Here is a 24450-nt window from a genome sequence, read left to right as displayed (position 1 = left end):
CCGGCCTCTCCCTGAGCTAGCAAAGGGGAAATGGAACAGCGACCGGCTCAGCTCAGGGCTCCAAACCCCTCCAGGCACACACACACACAGATCTCAAGCTCGCTGCTCAGCCAGGCGAGGTTTATTTACACAGCCCTGCTTCCTACAGCGCATTTTCTTTGGAAAATTCATGGTTTTCCAAGCGCCCTCCCCCCAGGAAGGCTTCCCTTTCCCCCAGGGAGAGCAGCCCCACAACCAGGGGTGCAGCTCAGCGGTGCTCTGACAGCCCCCAGCTTTCTCCAGCCTCCTGTGGCCTCCCCCGGGGGATGAAGAGCCACGTGCTAGCACCAGCCTGGCCCTAAAAACTTGCCCATTTAGTGTCAGCTGCTCTCAACGTGAGAGATTTCCTCTGCTGCCCTCTTTCTGCTCTTGCAAAAGGACAGGGGTTCTCCGTCCCGTGCCCCGAAGAGCCTCTTGCTCTGAGGGAGGTGAGCAGAAGGGCAGGCACCACCCCAAAACCTCACAGAAATGGGAGGACGGGGGCTGGCTCCAGGGGTTTGTGCTGAGGCCAGGCGCAGCTACAGGCGCAGGCGCTTGATGTCCTCGTCACGGAAATCCTTGCGGAGCCCCAGCACCCGCCGCACCTCCGCAGGGGTCAGGCGCCAGGTGAGGGGGCCCGAGTTGGGGCCCCAGTAATCCAGGATCTCCGTCACCTGCGGGGAAAAAGGGGAGAGAGCTGCAGGAACTGGCCCAGTTCAAACTGGGAGGGGCAGGATTTCCTGCCATCACCCCCCCGCAGGCAAACACCCATGGAATTTTGGGGTGAGTTTCCCAGTTTTTCTCATCCCTACATGTGTGACAACGCCTGGCTGAGCCCAGGACACCACACGGAGCCCAGCTGGGGCTCCTGCAACCCCAAAAAAACACCGTCAGCGCAGCTCACCCGCTCCAGGTTGAGGATGGTGGCGATCTGGGAGAGGCGGGCGAACTTGTCGCGGATGGTCCAGGTGGTGACGGTGGTGAGATAGGCAATGAGGGACCGCAGCTCCTTGTCGAACTGCAGCCCGCCCAGCTGCGGGGAGAGCTCTGTTAGCACGGCTTGGACAGCGCCGAGATGTTCCCCGGCGCAGCGTTTTGCTTACCCTGTTGAAGCTGGATTTGAGGAGCACTTTCTCCAGCTCGGTGGCTATCAGGCTGGTCATGAGGCCGGTAAGGTTATCGTAAATCACGGGGGACAGGCCAGCCTAGGAGCAGAAAGAAAAAAGAACAGTTCTAGGAGAGCTTTCACACCAAGAACATCATTATTTCCACACTCCGTGAGCAGACAGCGCTGGCAGAAGTGATCCAGGTACGAGGGGGGGGTTTGAACCCTGAGCAGGGTTCAAGAAACCGAGCAGGGGAAGAGCTGGGAGATGCCTGGTGGAAGGCTGGCAGGCTGCTGGATCCGCCCCACACCCCTTTTTCCTCACCTTAAACTCTGTCATCTGCTGCTCCAGGTGGACGATGAACTGCTGGACCCAGGGATCGTTGGCTTCGTACTCGCTGAACTCCTCCTGCCAGCGGGATACAAGAAGGGCTGTTTGTTTAGGGGGCCTGCCGTGAACACGGGGCTTCTTCTTGAGCTCCTGTCAAGCCAGTGGCCCCTTTCCAGGCTGGGCTGGGGAGCAAAGTCTGGGTATTTCACTGTTTCTCCGTGCTGAAGAACAGCAGAAAGCTGACGGAGAGTGCAGAAGGGAGCTGGAAGCAGAGGGGCTGAGCCTTACCTCCTCGATGCTGTGGGAGATGGAGAGGAAGAGGTTGATCCAGGGCTTCACCTGGGGCTTGATGGCCGTGTTGTTCAGGTCGCTGACGCCTTCCTGAGAAGAGGACAGGAGGGAACTGAGCACAGGCAACGTCCAACAACACCCGACCTCTGCAGCCAGGCTGCCTCCATCCTCAGCACGAGCTGGGAAAACCGACCCGCAGCCTTCCACAGGAAAATGAACCCAAAATCCTGGAGCTGGAGCCAGATCCCACGCTCTTCCAGCACCGCGTGGCTCTGAGGACACCACAGTGACAAGAAGGGGAAGGACATCGGCCCTGAGGCTGCATGGGGCTGAGCTGCAGCCTCCCACCCCCAGCACGGTGGGACAAGCTGAAAGGAGGCTACAAGCTGCGAGCAGAGGTGGTGCCCCGAATTAATCGCAGCCCCAGCACGCGCCCTCTCCCCCGAGCAGCAGGCTGTCAGTGAAGGCTCTTCACTCCGCTCCACTGCTCGACAGCTCTCTGCAAGCCCTCTCCTGCCAGCCACCCCATTTAGCTCAGCACGATGTCGAGAAAGCTCACCCAGCACGAAGCTATTCAGGTACCAACGCTGCCTGGCATCTGATGAGAGTTTTTAACTCAAATTGGCATTTCTGAGCAGGCCCTGCTGGCAATTGCCCTTTTCCAAGGCAAATTGCATGTGCGCGTGACTCAGGCAGCGCAGCAGCTCGCTGCTCAGCCTCCTGAGTGCTTTGCAGACAGTTTTAATACTGCACTAACACCAGACTGGAGAGTTTTACTCCTTATCTGCGAGCTGTTTGATTCCAGTGCTGACCACAGGCCTCATGAAGGTTCACTGGTAATCTTCCTGTGATCTTCTCTACCAGCAGCCCTTCTTCCCTCTGCCCCATGGGGCTCGGGACAGGCTGACAGCACGCTGGGTCACAAGGAGAACGGAGGAGCCACCAGTATTTCTCCTCCTGAACACGCTGAACCAACCAACCACTGCTTTGTGCTGAGCAAAGACAAAGGGAACGATGTTCCTCCTGCCTCTGCAGCTGCTTCCAGCATTTCTCACCCGGCTGCCAGCTGGTGCAGCTGTGCACACGGGCTGGATCCGCTTGTGTGCCTCAAAATGGATTGCTTGGTTCCATCTGCACCCCTCAGCCGGCACACCAGGAGCCAGACACGGCCTCGCTGCGGGCCACCAGGCGTGGGCTGCCTCCCCTCTCCCCGAATTGGCCGGCAGCAGCGCCCTGCACTCACCTGCAGCAGGTCCCGGAATTTGTTGGAGACCGCAGCCATGTCGGAGAGGCAGCTCTCGATCTTGGCCTGTGCCTGTTCGCCCCCGAAGCCTTGGCTGAGCAGCTTGGCGCAGTCGCTCTGCGGGAAGAGACCCCCGGGCACGTTGCTCGTTAATCCCCTGGGCTCCCCTCTGCCCCTTCACCGCCCAGCCCTGGCAGCGGGCTTGAAGTTTTCAGGACAGCCACCAAGAACAAGGCAGGAGCTGCTGGGGACAGAGCAGCAAGAAAGGAAGCCCCAGGCTACCTGAGGCAGCACCAGGGAACCACAATAAAATGGTTTTATTGCACTGACTGCCAGCTTGGTCCACAGAGGAGCTGGTATTTCCAGCCAGGCTGAGCTACACCACTGAGGTATCAGCCAGGGATTGCTCTGCCAGCTCAAAATTGCTTTCCTACGGCTGGAGGGCGAAGATAGCAGGAGTTTGAGCACAGCAAGTCCAGAGAGCTTATTTTACCCCACCCCGCGGGAGTCTGATCAGAGAGAAAAGAGCAAACAATCGAGACCTCACCTCCAAAGTTTTCTTCAGGGTCATGATGTTTTCGCTGCAGACCTCCACGTTGTTTAAGGTCACCTGGGGAGGGAAAAGAAAGGCAAGTAGAAACCACGGGAATTTCCCATCTCTTGCTCCGTGCCCTGCTCACAGCTACAGCCTGAAATGGAAATATTGGAGGGGAAGAACAACAGTTCAGCACCCCTCCTGCCAGCCGAGTATCTGCTCCTCCCCGAACAGGCTGTTCTCTACCTGCTGGAGCCGAACTGACTGTCAGAATAAGGCCGGGCTCTGTGCAGCCGGGGGAACGAGGCGAGCTGACAGGTGAAGGATGAATTCCAAAGGGAGAACTGACGCTTCCAAGTGCTTTGCATCACGAAACCCATAACCGAGTTTAATGAAACGAAAGCAGTCCCTCCTGCTCCCTCTTCTCCTTGTACAGTGGGAGGCCCAGGGAATCTGTGCAGTAGGCTCACAGCAGCTCATGGCTGAGCCAGCTCCTCCCCAGCGCTCCCAGGAGCTCCGGCTGAAAGCAGGGAGCAGACCCAGGCAGAAATCCCCTCCCAGCAGGGTCTTGTCCCCACCAGAGGCAAGGACACGCTGTGCTGCAGAGGACAGGAGCAACAGCCCTCCAAAAGCTCTCTGGGAATTTGTAACACTCACTGCTGTGCTCTGGCCAGCTCAAGCACAGAGTTGTGGTGCTGCTGTTAGAAGGCAAGAGGAGGATCCTGCATGCCAAGGGGAGCAGACAACCCTGCTCTAATGGAAAATTTCCCATCTGGTAAGCGAGGATTGAAGAGTGCTGAGCGTGGGCCAGGAAATTCTCTCATCTAGGGGAAGGTGAAGCTGCCTGAAACAGGTTTTCAGGTTCTCTGACTGTGACAGCTGCACTGATCCCATTCCCGTGAGTTTCCCCATCGCCCTTCCCCTTATTTCAACTCTTCTTTTACCAGGACAGCTTCCAAACCCACCAGGAAGGACTGCTTGGCCTCGTCGGTGCTCTCGATGCCCTTGGTATCGAACTTGCCCTGCTGCAGGCTGCTGTGCATGATGTTCACGGCGCTGGTCACCCCTCTCTGGAAGTCCTGGAAGGTGGTGGCCGGGAAGCCCTGCTTCAGCTTGTTGTACAGAACCTCCCTGCGGGGCAAACGGGACACACGGGGCTTAGAGCAAGCACTGCAAGAAGCAACAGAGCCGTGCTGGGCTGAGCTGCAGCCTGGAAAAGGGAAGGGGAATTTCAGAGGGACAGAGGATGGCAGGTATCTCCTGCCACCATCATCTGAAAGACACCAGGCTGAGGTTAAAAAATAATTTTAAAATATATTTCCTCAAAATCCTGCCAGCAATCTGTTGCTTCAGTCAGTTCTCTGCTCCCACACTGGGATGAGAAACAGCAGCAGGCCAATTTCAGCAGGCTCACCCCAAAGCCCATCGGACAATCATTCAACCAAGCAGGCCCACGGGCAACCCAGAGAATGCCTGGGGGTGACCACGGTGCCATCAAATTCCTTTTTCTCTTCCGTGGCTGCCTGTCCTACAGGTGAGCACTGCTGCTGGGAGGAAAGCACGCCCAGCACTGCTTCCTACCAGCGCCTTCCAGAGATGACAAAGCAGAGGGACAAAGGCAGAGAGCACAGAAGGCCATCAGACAGCACACAGTGTGCAGGACACGAGGAGAAGGGAGGTTACAAAGGGAGGTTACAATGAACCTGGTGTCTTTTCCTCACCTGAAGTCGGACTCCAGCTCGGTGGTGGAGTGGTTGATCATGGCACAGAGGCAGTCTATGCTGGAGCTGGACAGAGCCCGCCCGATGCACTTCTTCACGATGTAAAACACGTCGTCCACCATGCTGGAGGTCAGCTGCCCCTTCTCGTAGCTGTCCATGGCCACAGCCTGCAGGGAGAGCAGCCTCAGCGCCCTGAGCCCAGCGAGGGAAGAGAGGAGCCCGCTTGTTTTCCAAGGCCAGGGGCCCTGGCAGACCTTCCCAACAACCACCACAGCTCTGCTGCGTGCCCATCGCCCTCCCTGGGGCCTCCTGGAGGTGTGGGCACGGAGCACAGGCTGCTGCAAACGCCCTCTGAGCCTCACCTTGTTGACGGTCTCCCTCATGAAGTACTGCTCCATGGTGATGTAGTAGCCGATGAGCTCCTGCATGGTGCAGCTCAGCAGGCAGTTGTTGAGCAGCTTGTCCAGCTGCTTCTGATGCTCTGCAGAACACCGAGGGAACCGTCAGCTGGACCGAGGGCCAGGAAGCAGCTCCACCTAACCCCTCGCTGCCTGTCTGAGGGGGAACCCGATGGGCACACACCTGCAAAGCTCAACCTGGAATAAACCACAGGCCTCAAAGCGTGGAGCTGGAAGAGCTGAGCTGACTTTTGCAGGGGATGCACCTGATTTCAGAGCTCCAAGGAGTACCAAAAATCTTAACCTGTTTTCCCTGCAGCCTCTGCCTTTAGCATTTGTGCCTACGGTGACCAAAGGGCCCTCCTTTCCTTTGGGCACGTTGTTTATTCTGCTCTGCAGTCACTCCTAAGGCTGGTTTCCTATTAGAGGGAATAACTCCATGATGTTGGACTAGAACATCGACCAGGGAACGCCTCCTGCCCTGGTGATGCCAACTGCTGGTCACGATCTTCTCGAAGAGTTTCCCTTCAACTTGCCCTCCTCCGTGGTCATACAGCGCCTGGGTGCTGCCACCTGGTGCAGCAGCCAGATATTTTTTTTCCTGGCAGAGCTGTAGCAGCCTGTGTGACCTAACCAACTTCCCTCACTAAGATGTACCAGAGTCTGAAAAGCCCCCGTGCAGAGGACGGTTAGGGTAGGGCTTTGTCAGGAAGCTCACTGCTCAGCTTTGGGGAGGCCCTGCAGCTGTGCCACGCTGCCCTGACCCCTCGTGCTACAGCTCCACGAGAAGCAGAGCCCACGGGCGTCGGTGCTGCCGGCGTTACCTTGCTTCACCTCCTCGGGGGCCATGGAGTCTCCCACCTCGAAGTCCGCCGTTATTCGTCTCTTGATGAACCTCAAGTAGAGCTCGCTGCGGGCGTTCATCAGGGTGACCTCTGTCAAAATGGGGTCGAGTTCCCTGCAAGGGGGCACAGCGAGAGTCAGGGCAGCAAGACATCGAGCGCAGGGACACCCACTCTCCCCGTGAAGTGCTCTCTGTTTTGCTCCGAGATCAATGCTGCCCATGCTTGGAAGGATATTTGGGGAGCTCGTTTACGTGGAGAGCTGCTCCTAGCCTTGACAGCTCGCCACCGTGCGCTGAATTAAACGGGGATGAGTTGTGCTGGGAAGCAGCCGAGTGCCACCAGGATGGATTGGCTCAGCAGCTTGCCTGTCAGGCAGCCGGTGGCAAACCAGGCCAGCAGCAGCTGCTTTACAGCAGGTTCCTGCAGCAGCAGCAGCAATTCCCTGCTCTGTGCCCAGCCATGAGACTCGCATCTTTAAGGCAGACAGCACTCTGCCAGCACCAAGCACGCAGCTCGGACCTCGGATGTGGGGGAAGCCACCAAAAAAAATCCTACAGGCATATTCCAGGAAGATCTTCCTGAGTAAGAGACGCCAGCCCACCTGGGGATTATTTCCCATTTTATTTTCATGATCAACGGGCCAGCTGCCATCTCAGGGATTTGCCTTTTAAGGGGCTTACCGTCTATGGTAATCATCATAGAATATGATGATAAAATCACTGCAGGAAGGTGAGCAATCTGACAACCTCAAAATTAGCTCTGTGTGGAGCGGGAGGTCAGACCAGAGCCCTCCAGCAGCCTCCTCCCTGCCTCGGTTCTGCTCTGAGTCTTGGCCCCTGCGTGGCTGGTGCTAGAAACGCCCGGTCCCTGCCACCTCCGTGCACGTGCTCCTGGGCCTGGATTTGTGTTTTTCTGGAAATGAGGCAGGAGCAGTTTAAAAAGAAAAAAAAAAAAAGACAAGAAGGGAGACTGAGGCTGCTCGAGTTCATTACCAAGACGCCGGTGTTACAGCGTCACCACAGCAGCAGTATAGATTGAAAGGACCCAAAAATTTATTCCTAATTACGCCATGAATTATCTGCCCGGAGAGCTGCTCCAGTTCACGGGCTCCAAGGACTGCACTCTGCCCATCAACAAGTGGTGGAAGAGCCAAATAAAGCCTCAGTGCTTTGAGTACGGTGATATTCCCAGCCCTCCAGCAACGTTCAAGGCTGAGACCTCAAATAAGGAGTCAGCAAAATAAAGCACCACCATGGAAGGTGCCTTTATTAAAGGGCAGTGAGGGGTACCTAGCGCATGGACGCTAAGGTTCAGTAGCCACAAAGCCTCGGGAAGATGGGAAGAGTTCTCTAAATGAGAGTGAAAATGAGAGAGCAGAAGGAGGTTTTGTTTTACCTTGGTTCAATCTTCTCCGCAGAACTCCTCATCATGCTGTTCTGAACTTGCTGGAACTGCAAGTGCAAAATGGGAGTCATCGCAGCGTTTGCTGCTGACCTGAAGCTAACAGCCCCTTCTTGTGCTGTGACCCAGGGAGGATGACACTCCGGGAACTGCATCTGGGAACTACCTCCAGGACAGAGCTGAGCCTGCCAGGGAGGGCTGTGGGATGGGAACACCGACGGAGGCACCGAGGGATGTGACTGTGAGATGTTACAGCAGTCCTGCCTCGGGCAGGAGCAAGGCAGGGTGTGCTGAGAGCACCCCGCAGACCCTCACGGACATAAATCTGTGCCCAGGGTCTGCTTATCACGCTCACAGTGACTCCTCTGTGACAGAAAGGACAGCTACAGGCTGGAGCACCTCAACCATCACAAGGATGGAGTGAGGCAAGGTTTCTGCCCAAACACGAGGTCAAATTCCCCCCCTAGGGCAGGCAGGGCCCCGCAGAGGGGCAGGATCAACCCACTCTTACCTGCCTGTGGTAGTCCCTCTCCTTGACGAATTTCTCCACCACCTTCTCCACCTGCTGGTCGCACTCTCCCTGCAGGTGCTTGATGAGGGTGTACAGCCTCCCCGGCCCGTAGTAGGTCTCCACGATGGGCTGGTGGGTCTCCACGACGCGAGCGATCCCTGCGGGAGGAGAGATGGTGACCGGGTGGGCCCAGCTCTCCCAGGAGCCAGGGGCAGCCTCGTTAGGAGCTCTCCTTCAGGCTGGACCCAGAGCAGAGCCGTACAGGTCCTCAGCCAGGGCCTGGATTAACAGGTCACACTCTCCAGGGGCTTTCTGTCATCGCCACCCCTTCTCCCACAGCACTTTCCCTCTGCATGCGCTGCCTTCTGGCTTCCCTCCTGCTTACTACAAGGCTGTGGTGCTCATCTCCCGGGGTTTAAGCCACCTCTGAAGAGCTCCTGCCATGGGATGTGGGCAGCTGCATCCCCCCCAGCAAGGTGCAAGGTGTGGAAGGGCGAAGCTTTCACAGCAGGACGCTGTCCAGGCTGAACCTGGCGGGGCACGCAGCTGCCAGCCACATCCAGCACTGATCAAATTATAAAACATCACTGCTCGGAAAAGCAGCACGAGGAAAGCTCTGCTCCTCTCCATCGTGCACTAGTGAGGGCAGGACCTGCTCAGAGCCAAAGCTCCTCTCCAAGGAAGCCTCTCTCCAAGGCTGCTTCCTTCTCACCAACCCTCTGCCTCAAGACTTAGTGCCGCTCCCACTTCTGGCACTCCTGCCAGGAAAGCCCAGTTGGCTTTGAGGACCTTCGGCAGCAGCACGGTGCCAGGCTGGCAGCGACTTGGCAGTGCCACAGCCTGGAACTGCAGCGGGCACAATAGAGGAGGAGGGTTCATCAGTACGGGATCTCAGTTACTGCCTTGGCGACACTCCCACACAGCAATCGTATTCCCCCTCCTCCTTTCCCTTTCCAAGCTGCCACGTCCCTCCTCGAACAGCCAGGCCTGGGGCCATCAACAGCTGCTCAGCTTTTAGGGGTCTGATTTGTTTGTCTGGGAGCTGCACGCCTGAAAACCCTGCAGGGTTTTCACACATCTTGAGGATGCAGGGAACAAGAAGAGTGATTCCTGGAGGAAGCCAAAAAATTCCTCTGCAAGCCCACTACGCTGTGGGTAGGACAGATGCTTGTTTAATGCCCTCTCCTGGCTGGGAAAACATCTGTCTGTGTCCCCATCCCTCCAGCGTGCCCCTCCCGTGGCTCAGAGGGTGTTTTATGCTCCCCTGGAATTAAAACTGAAGTGTTTAAATTGATGGATCCCATCACAGACTGCTTCCAAGCCAGCTGCACAAAGAGGGAGGAGATTACCTTCGAAGAGGAGCGTCAGGGTGTCTGCAAAGATGACAGCAGCCCGACGGTCGCTCATGTCTGTCCCCATCACCAGCTGCAGGTTCTCCTCTGCTTTTTTGGCCACCTGTGTGACAGCAGGGACAGGCAGAGAGCTGAGCTGAAGGCCAGCGATGGCTTCAAAGACGAATAAGCCACAGCCAAGGTTGGATTTTGCTCTCCCCAGGAGACGATCAGGTCTCTGCGTGTTTCGCAGCCCCAGAAGCCCTCACCTGCTTGCAGAGGTACTCGGAGAACTTGCTGAGCCCCTCCTCGTGTAAGCCCAGCAGGGGAAAGATCTTGAAGAAGCGCTCCACCTGGGGCAGGTCTCCCTGCTTCATCGCCGTGTCGAACTTCTCGGTGACGATCGCCTTCAGGCGCTGCTCCGACTCCTGCAGGAGCTTCAGGTTGGCATCGATTATGCCCCCTGCTCGAAGAAGGGCAGAGGTAACAGCACGTTGCTCTCACATGGGGGACGTGACCCAACCACCCAGGACAGTTCTGCAGGGATCACCCAACCCGTTCCTTGCTGCCCAGCTGTTTTTTTTTGCGGTATCACCCCGCAGCCATCACATTCCTCCCTCTCTTCTTTTATCCTTTGTATTTTTTCACCCAGCTGCCATCAAAAACCTTGTGCTAAGGATTCTCCTTCAATTAATTCTCCACGTTTGCGATATTTGGGTGTCCTGCTTTGCCTGCTGAGCTGAGGCACCCCCCCCCCCAAACCCCCCTGGAGCAGCCCTCACCTTCCTTGCCCTGGCGACTGAGCTCGATGACGGATTTGTCCAGGGACAGGTAGCGGTGGATGTGAGCTGCTGCCTGCTCGTAATCCTCACCCCGCAGGGCCGTCTGCACGCCGTCCATGCAGAACTTCAGGTCCAGGATGTCGTCGGCTCGCTGGATGGCCTGGTAGAGGCGGTTCTGGAAGGAAGGGAAAAGAAATGGGGTCTCCTGCTGGGAAGGAGAAGCGGGAAGAAAGGATGGAGAGGGCAACACGAGGGGAAAAAGATGGAAGAAACGGATGGAAGCGATGCTTCTCTGCATCTGATGGATTCTGATGATTTGATTTTGACGTGTTTTGAGCTGAGCAGCTGGAACCTAAACCCTCTGAGCCTGCAAAGAAGAGGACAGCCCGGGTATCGAGGGACAACGACCACCCCCAGCAAGGTGACAGCGAACAGAGGGCTGACACACACCACCCCCAGCTTCCTTGCCCTGAAACCACGAGGACGGGCTGCAGAGCCAGCTGCCACGTGGCAAATCCTCCAAGTTATTTACTCCCCACACGGAAATCCTACGCTTTATTTACTCTCACTCTCTCCAACACCCAGAAGCCACCACCCAGCAGCACCGAGGCCGTTCCCAGCACCCCGATTTCCCCATTTCCCCATTATTTCCCCGTTTATTTCCCAGGCACGCAGCCCGAGGATGCCGAGCCCCAAACCCCGTGCTGCACCCACCTTGGCCAGGTCGAGCTGCCGGACCTTGCTGCTGACGTTCTCGGCCAGGCTGCAGGTGAAGGCGATCATCCCCGCCAGCTGCTGGGCGTCCCCCTCGATCAGCTGCAGGTTGGGGCTGCGCACAAAACACACCAAAGTGTTAAAAAGCTGCCTTCCCGCCCCAAACCCAGCCCCGGTTTTTTATTTCGGGAGCCAAGCTGCAGTCAGGCAGCCCTGGAGGGGGCCGTGGGGGGGGATGAACGCCCCTTTCCCCCCCTGGTGAGGAAGAGGAGGGCGTTGTGGCACTGACCCCATGCGCTGCAGGGCTATCATCTTGTTCTCCACCACGCTCTGCTGCTCCACCAGCGCCTCCAGCTCCTCCTGCACGGCTTGCTGCGGGGCGAGGGGCAGGGGCTCAGCACCAGAGGCGAGGTTTTGGCGCTTCCTCGAGCTCAGGTGTCGGCGAACCCGCTCCTAAGCTCTCGTTTTAACCCCAAAATATGATTTTTTTTTGTCACCGGCACCCCCAGCCCTGGTGGCTGCACCTGCACCGAGCGACCCTCCCTCCCTTGTTCCTCTTTCCCTCCCTCTCCCCTTCATTTTTTCCCTTCCTCCTTCCTTCCCCCTCTCCCTCCCTCCCTCCCTTCCTCTCTCCCTTCTTTCCTTCCCTCCCTTCTTCTCTTCCTAATTCCCTGATCCCTCCCTCTCTCCTCCTTTTATTTCCTTTGCCTCCTTCCCTCCCTCCTCTTCCTCTCTCCCTTATTTCCTCCTTTCTTCTTTCTCTCCTTCCTTCCCTTTTCCTCTTTCCTCTCACCTTCTCTGCCTTTCCCTTTTTCCCTCCTTCTCTCCCTCCTTCCTTCCCTTCCTCTCTCTCTTTTTCCCTCCCCTCTCCTTCCCTCCCTCCTTTCTTCCCTCCCTTTTTCCTCCTTCCTTTATTTCCTTCCTCTCCTTCCTTCTCTTCCTCTCTACTTTCCTCCTCTTTCTCCTTCCTCTCCCCTTCCCTCTTTCCCCTCTCCCCTTCCTCTCCTTCCTTCTCTTCTCCTTTCCTTTCCTCCTCATTCCCTCCCTCTTGTTTCCTCCCTCTTCCTTCTCTCCCTCTCTCCTTCCTTTCATTCCTTCCTCCCCATCCCTCTCTCCTTCCTCTCACCCCTTTTTTCCTTGTCTCCTTCTCTCCTTCCCTTCCTCTCTCCCTTTTTCCCTCCCCTCACCCTCCCTTTTTTCTGTCTTCCCTCCTTCATTTCCTTCCTCCTCTTCCTCTCCCTTGTTTCCTACTTTCTTCTCTCCTTCCTTCCCTATCCCTCCTTCCTCCCTCTCTTTCCCTTCTCCCCTTCCTTCTCTTCTCCTTTCCTCCTCATTCCCTCCCTCTCCTTCCCTCTCTCCTTCCTCCCCCCTCCCTCTTTTTTCCTTCTTCCCTCCCTCCTTCATTTCCTTCCTCCCCTTCCCTTTCCTCTCTCCCTTCCTCCCTTGTTTCCTCCTTTCTTCCTTCTCTCCCTCCTTCCTCTCCCCTTCCCTCCCTCCCTCTTTCCCTCTCCCTTCCTCTCCTTTCCTCCTCATTTCCTCCCTCTCCTTCTTTTCATCCCTCTCCTTCCCCCCCTTTATTTTCTCCTCCCCTCCTTCTCCCTCTCTCCTTCCCTCCCTCTCCTTTCTTCCTTCTTCATTTCCTTCCTCCTCTTCCTCTCCCTTTATCCTTCTTCCCTCCTTTCTTACTTCTTCCTTCCCTCCCTTTTTCCTCCCTCCCTCTCTCCTTCCCCTCTCCCCTTCCTCTCCTTTCCTTCCCCCTCCTTTCCTCCTCATTCCCTCCCTCTCCCCTTTCCTCCTTCCTCCTTTTCCCCTCCTTCTCCTCTCCCTCTCTCCTTCCCTTCCTCCTTCCCTGCCTCTCTCCTTCCTTCCCTTATTTCCTCCTCCTTCTCCCCTCCCTCTCCCCTTCTCTTCACCTTCCCTCTCCCCTTTCCCTTCCCTCCCTTCCCCCTTTTTCCTCCCTCCCCCCTCCCCCTCCCCCCTCCCCCTCCCCCCTCCCCCCCCCCTCCCCCTCCCCTATCCCCCACCTCCTCCCTGCAGAGCTCCCCGTAGGCCTCCTGCAGCTCCCCGAGCCCGGTCAGTGCCCGGACCCGCTCCATGCCCCCCCCCGCCGCCATCTTGGTTCGGCCCCTCCTTCCTCCCCCCTCCCCGCCCCTACCCGCGGGGCTGCCCGCGCTGCCTGCCCGCCCCCCGCCGCCCCTCTCCGCCCACCGACCCCACACCCGCCTCCCTCCCGGTTTCCTGAATCCCCGAACACCCCCGGGGATTTTTTTCGAAGCCTCCGTGAGCGGGGAGAGGGCGGCTTGGGGTGGATTTTCTCTCAGGCAGCGCGGCGGGCAGCCCTCCCCTCACAACCCGCGGGGGCCTCGCGTGAAAAAAGCCCCCAGGCGGGAGGCGCGGGGCTCATGGCGGAGCGGGCCGGCGGGGAGCCCGCCTAGGCCGCCAGCCGCCCATCCGCCGCCATCCGCCGCCGCCCGCCGCCATCCGCACGGTACGGCCGCTCCGGCTGCATCCCGGGACCGGGGGGAAGAGGGGAGGGGCGACATTTTGGGGATAGGGGGCGGCGGCGGGGGGATAGCGCTGAGGGAAGCTTTGGGGGGGGGTTAGGCCGGGGGTAGGCCGCGGGGGGGTCTAACGGGTGCCCGTCTGTGCAGCTCTAGGCCCGGCCCGGCCGCGGGGGCAGCGCCGCCACCATGTTCCTGTACAACCTGACGCTGCAGCGCGCCACGGGCATCAGCTATGCCATCCACGGCAACTTCTCAGGTAGCTGGAAAATAAAAAAAAAGGGGGAAAAAGGGAAAAAAAAGGAAAAAAAGGGGCTGCGGGGCGCGGGGTGGTGGAGCTCTCGGGGTCTGGGTGGCTTGGGGCGGTGGGGTCGCCTCCTCTGGGGTGTGTGGAGGGATGGAGGGAAGTTTGGGGGTGTAACGGGGAGTTTGGTGCGTTTCCATCGTCACCCAGGTGCTCCAGCATCATTGTTCGTAATGAACAAGTCTCTGTGCACTTAATTAGTACATAATTAGTGCATATAGTAGTAATTGAGTGCCCAGGAGTTGTTGTTGTTGTTGTCATAAGTGCGTGGCTGGGACCTGTGGAAGGATGGAGGGAAGTTTGGTGGGGGGCGTTTCGTTCGCTTCCAGCTCCTTACCTGCCACTGAAGTTTTCTTTCTGTAAATGGGAAAGTGACCCAAAAATCTACCTTCCCTGCCCCCCGGCACCGCAGGCTGGGCACTAAGTTCCTAAGCAAAGGGTGATAATGAAAAGGCATTAAGGTGGTAAGCGGGAGCCAAGTTGGTATGATAATAATTGATGTGTAAATCAGTAAAATAAATACATCAAAATGAGTAAAAGCTTTTGTAAAGATTAATCAAAGATTAATCCCAGGAGTTGGACTTGATGTTCCTTATGGGACCCATCCAGCTCAGGATATTCTACGAGTCTGTGATCGTTTCCCAGATGCTCCAGCATCGTTGTTAGTGGTGAACGCACCACTTTACATTCTTTTATTAGTAATTATGGCGGTAAATAAACGCTAATGAGTTGCAGTTATTGTCATTTCATTCTCATTCAATTCTCATTCCCGAGAAGCTTTTACCACAAGGCGCCCGGGAGCGCCCTCAGGCCGTGCTGCCTCTCACCCCGTTGCGTTCCGGGCCCCGCAGGAACCAAGCAGCAAGAAATCGTCGTGTCCCGGGGCAAGATCCTGGAGCTGCTGCGCCCGGACCCCAACACGGGGAAGGTGCACACGCTGCTGACCGTGGAGGTTTTTGGGGTCATCCGCTCGCTCATGGCCTTCCGCCTGACGGGAGGCACCAAGGACTACATCGTGGTGGGCAGCGACTCGGGGCGCATCGTCATCCTGGAGTACCAGCCCTCCAAAAACGTCTTCGAGAAGATCCACCAGGAGACTTTCGGCAAGAGCGGCTGCCGCAGGATCGTGCCGGGGCAGTACCTGGCCGTGGACCCCAAGGGCCGTGCGGTTATGATCAGTGAGTCGCCCACGGGGTTGGGTTTTTCTGTTTCGTGTGCCTGGCTGGGGGGTGGAGGCTTCAAAGCGAGCTCCTGCCGGGTGTAAACAGGGTGTTTGTGTTCAGGAGGTTTGTTAGGCATGTCAGGGAGAGTGCAGGCACGTGGGCTGCTTCCTTGATGCTGCACAACTTAATTGTCCCACAACTTAATTGGCCACAGCAGTTTGGGAAGGCAGCTTGCCTCACGGTGAGCACACAGAGCCCTGGCACACGCTGTCGAGGAGAAATGTTGGGGTTTCCAGGAGGTCCTACAGCCTGAAATGATGCTGACAGTTCATGTCTCTTCTCCGAGATGAGTTGTGAGGACAACCAGATGCGTTTCTGATCAGGCTTTGCAGGCAGGAGGAGCCTGGGGTGGGCTTTTTTATTTTATTTTTATTTTTTGATAAAATTTATCATCAGCTGTCTCAGTTCCTCGGTCAGCTGGCCAGTGTCACTAACGGTTGTGCTTCTGCAGCCGAAGGGATGGCGAGCTGATGGTGTGGGAGCAGAAACCGTGTGTGTGAGTTCCCTCTGCCTGTGTGGTGCTGATGGGAGCGAGCATGGGGTTGGGCAGGCCCCAAGAGCAGCGTTAGGCATCAAGGAGCTGCGGGCTCTGCTGCTGTTTGAGTCTGAGGCACTGAAAATTAAACATTTGGTGTTAATTAGAGGCACAGGGTGCCCACAGCAGCGGAAATAACACTGACACCTCCTCACAAAGTTTGTCTGTGTAGGGGAAAGCAGGCACGAGGAGCCTTGTGGCCCCCACTGCCCTGCCGCCCTCCCGTTTCAGGCGCTATCGAGAAGCAGAAGCTGGTGTACATCCTCAACAGGGACGCCGCCGCCCGCCTCACCATCTCCTCCCCGCTGGAGGCGCACAAGGCCAATACCTTGGTCTACCACGTGGTGGGAGTCGATGTGGGGTTTGAGAACCCGATGTTTGCCTGCCTGGAGATGGATTACGAGGTGAGAAGCACCCGGCTGCCCTTCGCTGTCCCTTGTGCTTTATTTCTCTTTGCCCTTTCCCTTCTTTTCCCGTGAAGGCAGGGAGCGCTGCCTGCCTTTGCTGTCCCAGGGAATTTCTTTCTCAAGCTCACCTGCTTCTGGTCGTGCCTCCAGTCAGAACTGGGATTCTGTTCTGTCTCAGTGCTTCTGCTCAGGGTCTTGCTGTTTAGCTGCAAATGTGCACGTTTGCTTTCTCTGAATCTTTTTTGTAGATTTTTTTTTGTGGGGATTTCAGCGCTTCGGAATGCTTCCACCAAAAGTATTCTGCCATCGGTGGCTTGAAAGAATTAAAATCCTGCAATCTGTGGTTTGTTTCAGGAAGCAGACAACGATCCCACAGGGGAAGCAGCAGCCAACACGCAGCAGACGTTGACGTTCTACGAGCTGGACCTGGGTTTGAACCACGTTGTGAGGAAATACAGCGAGCCCCTGGAAGAGCACGGCAACTTCCTTATAACAGGTACTGGCCGCCGGGCTGCTGTAGGTCCTGGGGGCTGTTTGGTCGGAGCCACCGGTGTGAATTGAGTGGGAGGCAGGTTCCCAAGTGGAAACTGATGGGCTGCTGGTATTTGGGGCATGGCGTGGCTTTCTGGACAGTGAGATGTGAAGGGTAAAGCAGGCAATTTGTCTGAAATCGCATCTTTTTCTCCTTCCAAGCCCTTGGTTTAGGGTCTCTTTCTCCTCAGTCAAAACAGACTCATGTTCAGGGTGATGCAGAGCAACAGGACCTGTGTGGTTCTAAAGACAATTAAAATAATTACAAGCAGTAAGTCAGACCCGTGGCAAGGACTCTTCAGGGTAACGTTTTTTTGTTGTGTTTCAGTTCCTGGTGGTTCTGACGGCCCCAGCGGGGTGCTGATCTGTTCCGAGAACTACATCACATACAAAAACTTCGGTGACCAGCCTGACATCAGATGCCCCATTCCTAGGAGAAGGGTGAGAGCTCCGGGATTCCTCCCTTCCCCTTTTTGCGAGACGATCCTTGAGGGTGCTGAATGCATGCAGGGTGTCTGCCTGCGTCGGGAGGATTTTAAGTGAGGAGGGAGGGTGCCGGTCTGGCAGTTTGTTGTCTCCCTTGCACGTGGGCACACGGGGGTGTGCGCAGCCTGAAGGGATGAGTTGGATTCATGTCTCTTCTCTGAGACTCGTGCTGCAGACACCACAAAAGCTCTGATCAGGCAGCGCTGGCAGCGGGAGAGGATGACTGCAGACAGTTGCTGTCGTGGGTGTGGGTGAATTCGGCAGCAGCTCTGTCATATCTTCGGCTGCTCCCTCCTCCTCTTCCTCCTCCTCCTCCTCTGCTGCTGCAGGTTCTGGCAGAGCTCCGAGCACCTGCCAAAGCTCGGTGCTGCTCGCAGGATGCAGCCCTGGGCTCTGATATGTGAGGGTGTCGCTTTAAAGGGGTGTAGCTGATTAACCGTTACGGGCCCGGTTGGATTCAGAGTACTGAACCAGTCGGACATTCACCAAAACTGGGGGTCCGTTCGGACATTCACCAAAAACGTAATAACCACCTGGGGGTCCGCTCAGACATTCACCAACAATGCATTAACCGTCTGGGGGTCTGGTTAGATTCAGAACACTGAACTATCACGGATAACCACCCTCACCCTAGTTGCATTAATGAGAGCTATCACAATGCAATCAAGTATGGTTTATTACAGCAACAGATAATCAGGTTCTTTTGGATTGCCGGTGATAGTGACTATCTGCAAAAGCAAGCTAGTATGCATGAAATACACAGGTGTTACAGGGGTTCTAGGTGTGGGTTCTAGGTGTGGGTTCTAGGTGTGGGTTCTAGGTGTGGGTTCTAGGTGTGGGTTCTAGGTGTGGGTTCTAGGTGTGGGTTCTAGGTGTGGGTTCTAGGTGTGGGTTCTAGGTGTGGGTTCTAGGTGTGGGTTCTAGGTGTGGGTTCTAGGTGTGGGTTCTAGGTGTGGGTTCTAGGTGTGGGTTCTAGGTGTGGGTTCTAGGTGTGGGTTCTAGGTGTGGGTTCTAGGTGTGGGTTCTAGGTGTGGGTTCTAGGTGTGGGTTCTAGGTGTTCTAGGTGTTCTAGGTGTTCTAGGTGTTCTAGGTGTTCTAGGTGTTCTAGGTGTTCTAGGTGTTCTAGGTGTTCTAGGTGTTCTAGGTGTTCTAGGTGTTCTAGGTGTTACAGGTGCGCAGCCTAGAAATAAACGCGTTAAAAGGATCAAAGACTCTATAGAGATTTATAAGCAAATATTCAGATCTCACCCAAAGGCGTCCCAATGGGGGGGGAAGAGAGGCTCAGCCCGTCGACTGATCCCAGGAGTCAGGAGGTCCTAAGGATGTTGTATGTCCTCGGGATGGTATCTCCCCTGACGATGGTATCTTCCCTAACATCCCCTCTCTCTTGGGCCAATTTATATTATTTTCTATCTTTTAGCTGGAGCTTGAGTGGCTCTAGTCAAGCATATCTTAGTTATGATTGGTGTAAAGTTTTCCCGTTTCCGTTTAAAGTAATAGGCTCCGAGAAATTCAGGGCGCATGCTCAGTGAGGGGTGGTCGCACCTTGGAGGCGGGTAGCTTTTGGGATGGAGGTGTGTTTTGGTATTATAATGGTATTATAATGAGCAAAAAGTACACTAGGGTACAGCATTTGTCAAAACATGACAGGTCTTTGGCTTAGGGTGGCAAAAAGTGCAGCTTTGTGCACAAGAACAATCGAGGCCCCACCTGATTACAGAGCCTAGCCGTGGTGTCTCCACTCCACTCCACGCTCCGTGGTGTACCTTAGAGCTAGCACACCAAGTTTCCCCAGCGCGATAGCATCTAAGGTTGGGAGCCTAGGGAACGCTCAGGTAATGCAGTTATGCCCTACCCTGAAAGCCTCTTCAATGCTGTACCTTTTCCTTAAAAGTGTGAATGTTAGTTTTATTTTCCTAGTTACTTCAGGCATTTACACCACAGAGGGCCCTCCAGGAGGAGGGCAAAAGGGGCAAGAGGGGGGGAGCTGAGGCACAGCACCTGAGGGAGGTATTTCCTGCAGGGGAGGGGATGTGCTGGGGTTGAAAGCCTGTCCCCGTGTGGTCAGTTGTTGGGCATCCGTGAGGTGGGAGCTCTGCAGGCAGTGGCTGTGCTTGCTCTGAGTCTTCCCCCAGTGACCCCTGCGTGCTCTCTTGGCAGAACGACTTGGACGACCCGGAGAGGGGTATGATTTTCGTCTGCTCCGCCACACACAAGACCAAGTCCATGTTCTTCTTCCTGGCCCAGACGGAGCAGGGAGACATCTTCAAAATCACTCTGGAGACCGATGAAGACATGGTGAGCACCGTGGCAGAACAACACAAAGCACTCGTTGCGAAAGAGTCCTCGGTTCTTTGTTCTGCCTAACTCTCTAAATGGACAAATGCTTCATAGTTTGGGTTTAGCTGTGGTGGCGTGTGGTCTGTGTGCTTTGTAACAGCTGCACCCATGGCCGTAACGGCTCCCTGCTCATACAGAGGCAGCATGAGGTTTACAGAGCTGTTTATACCCAGCAGTCGATCTCGTTGCTGCTTGAGATAGCCACCTTGGTGCTGCTGGTCTGTGAGCTGAAATAAACCTGAACGGAGGGGGCTTGCTGCTGCCTGCCCTGGTGCTTCTCGGTGAAGAGATCTCTGCTGCACTGAATCACGTGCTTGGTGCTTGTTTTTCCTGAGTGTATGTCAAATCTTAGTTCCACCTACATCTAAACACATCAAATTGGGCACAGAGAGTGAGTGTGCAACATCTCTAAGTGGCTCGAGATTATTCTGGAATGCTTTACCAAGGGGTGCTGCGACCGTGCCCGATGCAGACGTTTGCTCGGGACAGTTGTGCGCTTGGGGAGGACGGCTGCTGTGCAGAGATGTGCAAACAGAGCCAGTTCTCTCTTCCTTTTAGGCAGTTAACTTCTACATCTGCCTTTCATTTTTTTCTAAAATGACTCAGTGTTTCAAAAGCCAGGAAGCCTCGGGATGAAGCAGAAGGCCTGGCTTTCTTATCGAGGGATATGTGCGGCTTTAGTGCTCTGCAAGCACAGTCACGTCTTCGTCTGCTTTCAGGTGACAGAGATTCGACTCAAGTACTTCGACACCGTTCCTGTGGCTGCTGCCATGTGCGTGCTGAAGACTGGCTTTCTCTTTGTGGCTTCTGAATTTGGAAACCAGTGAGTAAACAATTTCACATCAGCACTTTTCCCCTGAAACAGCCTGTTTCTGTTCAGGACTGCAAGCCAACCCTTGCCCTTGCTGAACATAAAAAGACAATCTCTGTTTTAATGAGTGGATTAATGCTTTGTTCACATGGCTTGAGCAGAACAATTGGGTTAGGCTATGACTGAACGGGGAATTTTCTTGTTGTTCAATCCAGATTAAATACTGGAGGGCAGAGGACAGAAGATAACATGTTGCTGCAACAGGTTTTGGAAGAACTGAGCACTTAGGGTTCATGTAGGATCAGTCGTATCCTGACGAATGAATTATCTTTTGGTTCATTTGGTTGATTTTCACTGAACTTGCACGTGTAGTACAGTCTCTCAAAACCCTATGGCGTACTTGGGAGCAGGTAGGGGTTTTTTTATCAGTAACTGTGTGGCCCGCTTCTTAATATAATCATTCTCGAGGGCTTCGTCTTGTATTTGGGGGGTCAAGAATAGTCCAGAGATTGGAGAAAGACTTTGGAGGTGGCTTTACAGCGGTGTGCTCACAGAAATGGAGGTTTGTGCTCTTCTGGCTGCATCTGCAGAGTCAGCCACGCGGGGGAGCTCCCTCTGGTTCACCAGAGCGGCTGATTTTGGTTTTATAAAGCAAGCTTTTGAGGAAGCCATGTTCGTTTGCACATATTAAAAACAGCAATTGAATTGCTGGCCTTCTGGATTCGATTTTTCCTCTGAAGTTTAACTTGATGGTTGCGTTATTTAGACCCATAAAATGGAATAGAGAGTGAGGTTAGAAGTAATGAGGTGAGAGTACTCCAATAAAACAGGGAACTGCAGAGCTGCGGTCTTAGCTGTTGGCCCTGTTTGTGGCCGCAGCTGCCAGTGCTCTGGCTCTACCACGAGCATCTCCGAGGCTCAAGGTAAAACACCGAAACTCTGCTATACTTTTCCAGGGACAGCTGCAGATAAGGAGAGCTCGAATTAATTTGTTCATTTAGCAGCCATCAGATTTCCTTGTAACGTGGCCTTGTCACCAAGGAAACGATCCCTAAGGCTAAGTTTTAATGGCTGTGTAGGACAGGGGAGGATTTCCTCCACCCTGCTGCCCAGTATTTGGCTGTGCCTGACTTGGAGCAGCCTGTGCTTTGTGCTCAGCGTGCTCTTGCTCTCTGTCTCAGCTACCTGTACCAGATAGCTCACCTGGGCGACGACGACGAGGAGCCCGAGTTCTCTTCTGCCATGCCCCTTGAGGAAGGAGATACGTTCTTCTTCCAGCCACGGCCCCTCAAGAACCTGGTGCTGGTGGATGAGTTGGACAGTTTGTCTCCTATTCTGTGTTGTCAGGTGCGTTGCCATCAGCGAGCTCCCTCCCACTCAAATCTTTCTCACTTGGAGGAATTGCAGAGGCATGATGTTTTTCCCTCTGCTTTTCTGCAGAGTATTTGCGTGTAACCACAGTCACCAGAGCTACGTTAATCCTAGCTTCCCAGAAGTTCTGTGCCACACTAAATGCAGATAGAACAGCAGGCCTGCTAAATCCTCAGCCAGCTGCCTGCGACTGGTACCTGGTCTGGCAGCTTTTGATTCCTGTGGTGATAATAAATTCACATCAGGACGTACGGTGTCAGCCAGCAGTCCTGTGCTGGTTCTCTGCTGACCATTAAACCAGCTCTCATCCCCTCTGCAGAGGGTTTGGATAAAATTCGCCATCAATTCAGGGCAGCAGATGGCACACCCTGTGGCGTTTTCACTGGTTTTAGTGGCTGAAGAAAGCATTAAAGCAGTAGCACGGCGCACAGAGCTCAGTTTTATTTCCTCTTCCTGCGGATGATTTGACACCGTTCCTCCCTGCAGATCGCGGATCTGGCCAACGAGGACACCCCCCAGCTGTACGTGGCCTGTGGCCGGGGGCCCCGCTCCTCTTTGAGGGTTCTGAGGCACGGGCTTGAGGTGAGACTGCAGCTCCTCAGAAACACAGCGGGAGGCAGGGGGAGATGATCTCAGGGCCCTGTGAGGAGGGGATTTACCTCCTGTTGTAGCCTGGAGGCAGAATAAAACTCGAGGCTTGTGCCTCAGAAGTAGAAGGGCTGTGCTGTTTGCCCTCACAGCCTCAAAGGCTTTTTGTTCTGACTGTACACCACCTGCATTTTGTCTCCCCTAACGTGTGAGTGTCTGGAGCTGGAGCTTTGGCAGCGTCCCTGCCAGCTGCTGCTGCTCTCGGCGCTGGGGGCGGCTGACCCCGTGTAAAAGCTGGTGAGCTGGAGCCCTTGCGTTGCGACAGCGCTGCTCGGCGCTCTGCCCCCTTGCACATCTGGCATGGGGGGAGCATCAGAGCTGGGAATTGGATAGTTTTCCTTCCCGGTTGTGGGAAAGCTTAAAAGGGTTGATTGTTACAGTAAGTAATCCCCCAGTAAGTCCGAACATCTGTTATCAAAAGAACCTGGTCCTCGTTTCCTCCTAGGTGTCCGAAATGGCCGTCTCGGAGCTGCCCGGTAACCCCAACGCTGTGTGGACCGTGAGGAGGCACGTTGAAGGTAGGTGGTGTTCTCATAAATCACCTCGGGGAGGTGATGACATGCTTTGGGGTCCTTTTGCTGTTTTTTTGGGGCAGTTTTATCCGAGGAAGTAGGAAGGGTGCAGTACGGTGGCTGTGTGCTGTCCCTGAAACTCAATTCGAATCGAAACACCTGTCTGTAGGTGGAAGCCCCCCTAGGACTGTCCCACTTCCCTCTGACAAAGAAACACCTGCCCCCAGCGCCCGCTGTGCTGCGTCTCCAGAATTCTTCTCGCCCTTTCCACGAGTTCTTGCTCTGCCATCAGCCGGCAGCGGCGCTGCTGTGTGCTGGAGCGCGCTCGCTGTTCTCCAGAGGTGTTGACAACTGCAGGAATCAGCTCTTTGCGAGGCAGCAGGATGCGAATTACGGAACAAAGCAGATAAATCGGTGGCAGTATCTGTATTTTATTACTTCCCTCCGTGCCTGTCTGTGAAGAAAACAGCCTGTTTGGGCTGGGACGCGCTGCCTATTCAAAACCCCAGCGGGATGGAGGGCGCCGCGCGTTCCAGGAAGTCCGATCGTTGAAATTGTCAAATTGTATGAGCTTGTGGGTTTGCTCGTATTTTTTTAACCTGCTCCAAAATGATGGATTTGCCTTGCGAAAGTATAGGAGGAAATGTCAGCCCTCATCCTGCCTCTCTGGGGGATGAGAACGGAGGTCCTCAAATACCAGGCATGCCCGGAATGAAACCAGTCGGGGTGCTGGTGCGTCTCCGTGGCTGTTGGGAGGCAGTGCGTGTCTCGCAGAGACTCGCTGTGGTTTTATGCTCTGGGTGTAGAAATGGCAGCAGCAGAGACCCCATCCTCCTGTGCTGGTATCTCGGTTTTCAGCAGTTTTGGGAGCCTTTGGGGGTGGCAGGCGTTGCTGTGGGGTTTTCCTTGCCACCTGAGACCTGCCTTCAATTTCTCCATTTGTGTTCTGAGACTCGTGCACTGCCCGAGCAGCATGGAAGGAACCCTGTGCGGGAAGTGCCTGCGCATTTCCCAGAAATGAAAGGGCTCAGAAGGAAAATATTTCCACAGTTCATATTGAGACCATGTGATTTACTTTAAAAGAGGCCTTCCGGTTTGCTTGTGCTCCTGCCCTCCAGAATAGGAGCTGGTAACGTCGTTTGCCTTGGAGGGATCGGGACTTCTGACATGACCTTACAGTTTTAAAACGTTTCCTGGTGGGGTTCCAGAGGAATGCTTTGACTTCCAGGGGACGGAGGATCATCGCTAGCCTACATAAAGCAGCCTGGTCTTGCTGCTGCCTCTTTTTCCTCTTACCAGATTTTCTGAGTTTCAGCAAAAAGATCTCGATGACTCCAGAAATGCTGGAAGCTGCTGGGAGCCCTGCCACTTTTTAAATAGTTCGTTTCTGTGTAAAAGCAGTCACCGTGTCACGGCTCTTTGAATTCACACAGTTTCTGTGGGTTTTAATCAGACTGCAGAGCCCTTTCAAACACCTGCCTGATCTCAAAACTCTGCTCAGTTTGCAGTCAGGCTGCCTCGGTGCCGCGGCGAGCGCGTGCTGCAGGGCCTCAGA

The 24450-nt window shown here is 55.2% G+C and overlaps 2 protein-coding genes across 3 annotated transcripts in view; one reads left to right on the top strand and one right to left on the bottom strand.

Moving 5' to 3' along the window:
* Positions 1-93: 93 nt before the first annotated feature.
* On the bottom strand, positions 94-14393 carry COG4 (component of oligomeric golgi complex 4). Of its 2 annotated transcripts, none has more exons than XM_068693006.1 (19): positions 14369-14393; positions 11516-11598; positions 11227-11341; positions 10513-10687; positions 10000-10193; positions 9749-9854; positions 8400-8557; positions 7883-7938; positions 6467-6600; positions 5607-5725; positions 5245-5411; positions 4489-4654; positions 3536-3598; positions 2989-3105; positions 1743-1835; positions 1449-1532; positions 1122-1223; positions 923-1051; positions 94-692 (listed from the first exon to the last, which is right to left on the bottom strand). In XM_068693006.1, exons 2-19 carry the CDS (start codon positions 11536-11538, stop codon positions 558-560), a joined length of 2136 nt encoding a protein of 711 aa, XP_068549107.1. In that variant the 5' UTR covers positions 11539-11598; positions 14369-14393; the 3' UTR covers positions 94-557. The 2 variants fall into 2 exon arrangements, with proteins under 2 accessions (XP_068549107.1, XP_068549106.1); XM_068693005.1 differs by lacking the exon at positions 14369-14393 and adding an exon at positions 13251-13370.
* The window catches only part of SF3B3 (splicing factor 3b subunit 3), a 26078-nt gene continuing 15127 nt past the window's right edge, over positions 13500-24450 (top strand). The window contains exons 1-11 of the mRNA XM_068692995.1: positions 13500-13714; positions 13878-13986; positions 14883-15209; positions 16021-16193; positions 16551-16692; positions 17056-17168; positions 19374-19511; positions 20273-20376; positions 21546-21711; positions 22222-22317; positions 22829-22901. Of these exons, the coding sequence (XP_068549096.1) occupies positions 13917-13986; positions 14883-15209; positions 16021-16193; positions 16551-16692; positions 17056-17168; positions 19374-19511; positions 20273-20376; positions 21546-21711; positions 22222-22317; positions 22829-22901 (1402 nt within the window). The 5' untranslated portion in view covers positions 13500-13714; positions 13878-13916. The remainder of the gene's footprint in view (positions 13715-13877; positions 13987-14882; positions 15210-16020; positions 16194-16550; positions 16693-17055; positions 17169-19373; positions 19512-20272; positions 20377-21545; positions 21712-22221; positions 22318-22828; positions 22902-24450) is intronic.

This window comes from Anas acuta, chromosome 10 (genome assembly GCF_963932015.1).
Source record: "Anas acuta chromosome 10, bAnaAcu1.1, whole genome shotgun sequence".
Classification (NCBI taxonomy): Eukaryota; Metazoa; Chordata; class Aves; order Anseriformes; family Anatidae; genus Anas; species Anas acuta.
Note: the sequence above shows the minus strand (reverse complement) of the source record. Positions and strands in the feature narration are given on the sequence as shown.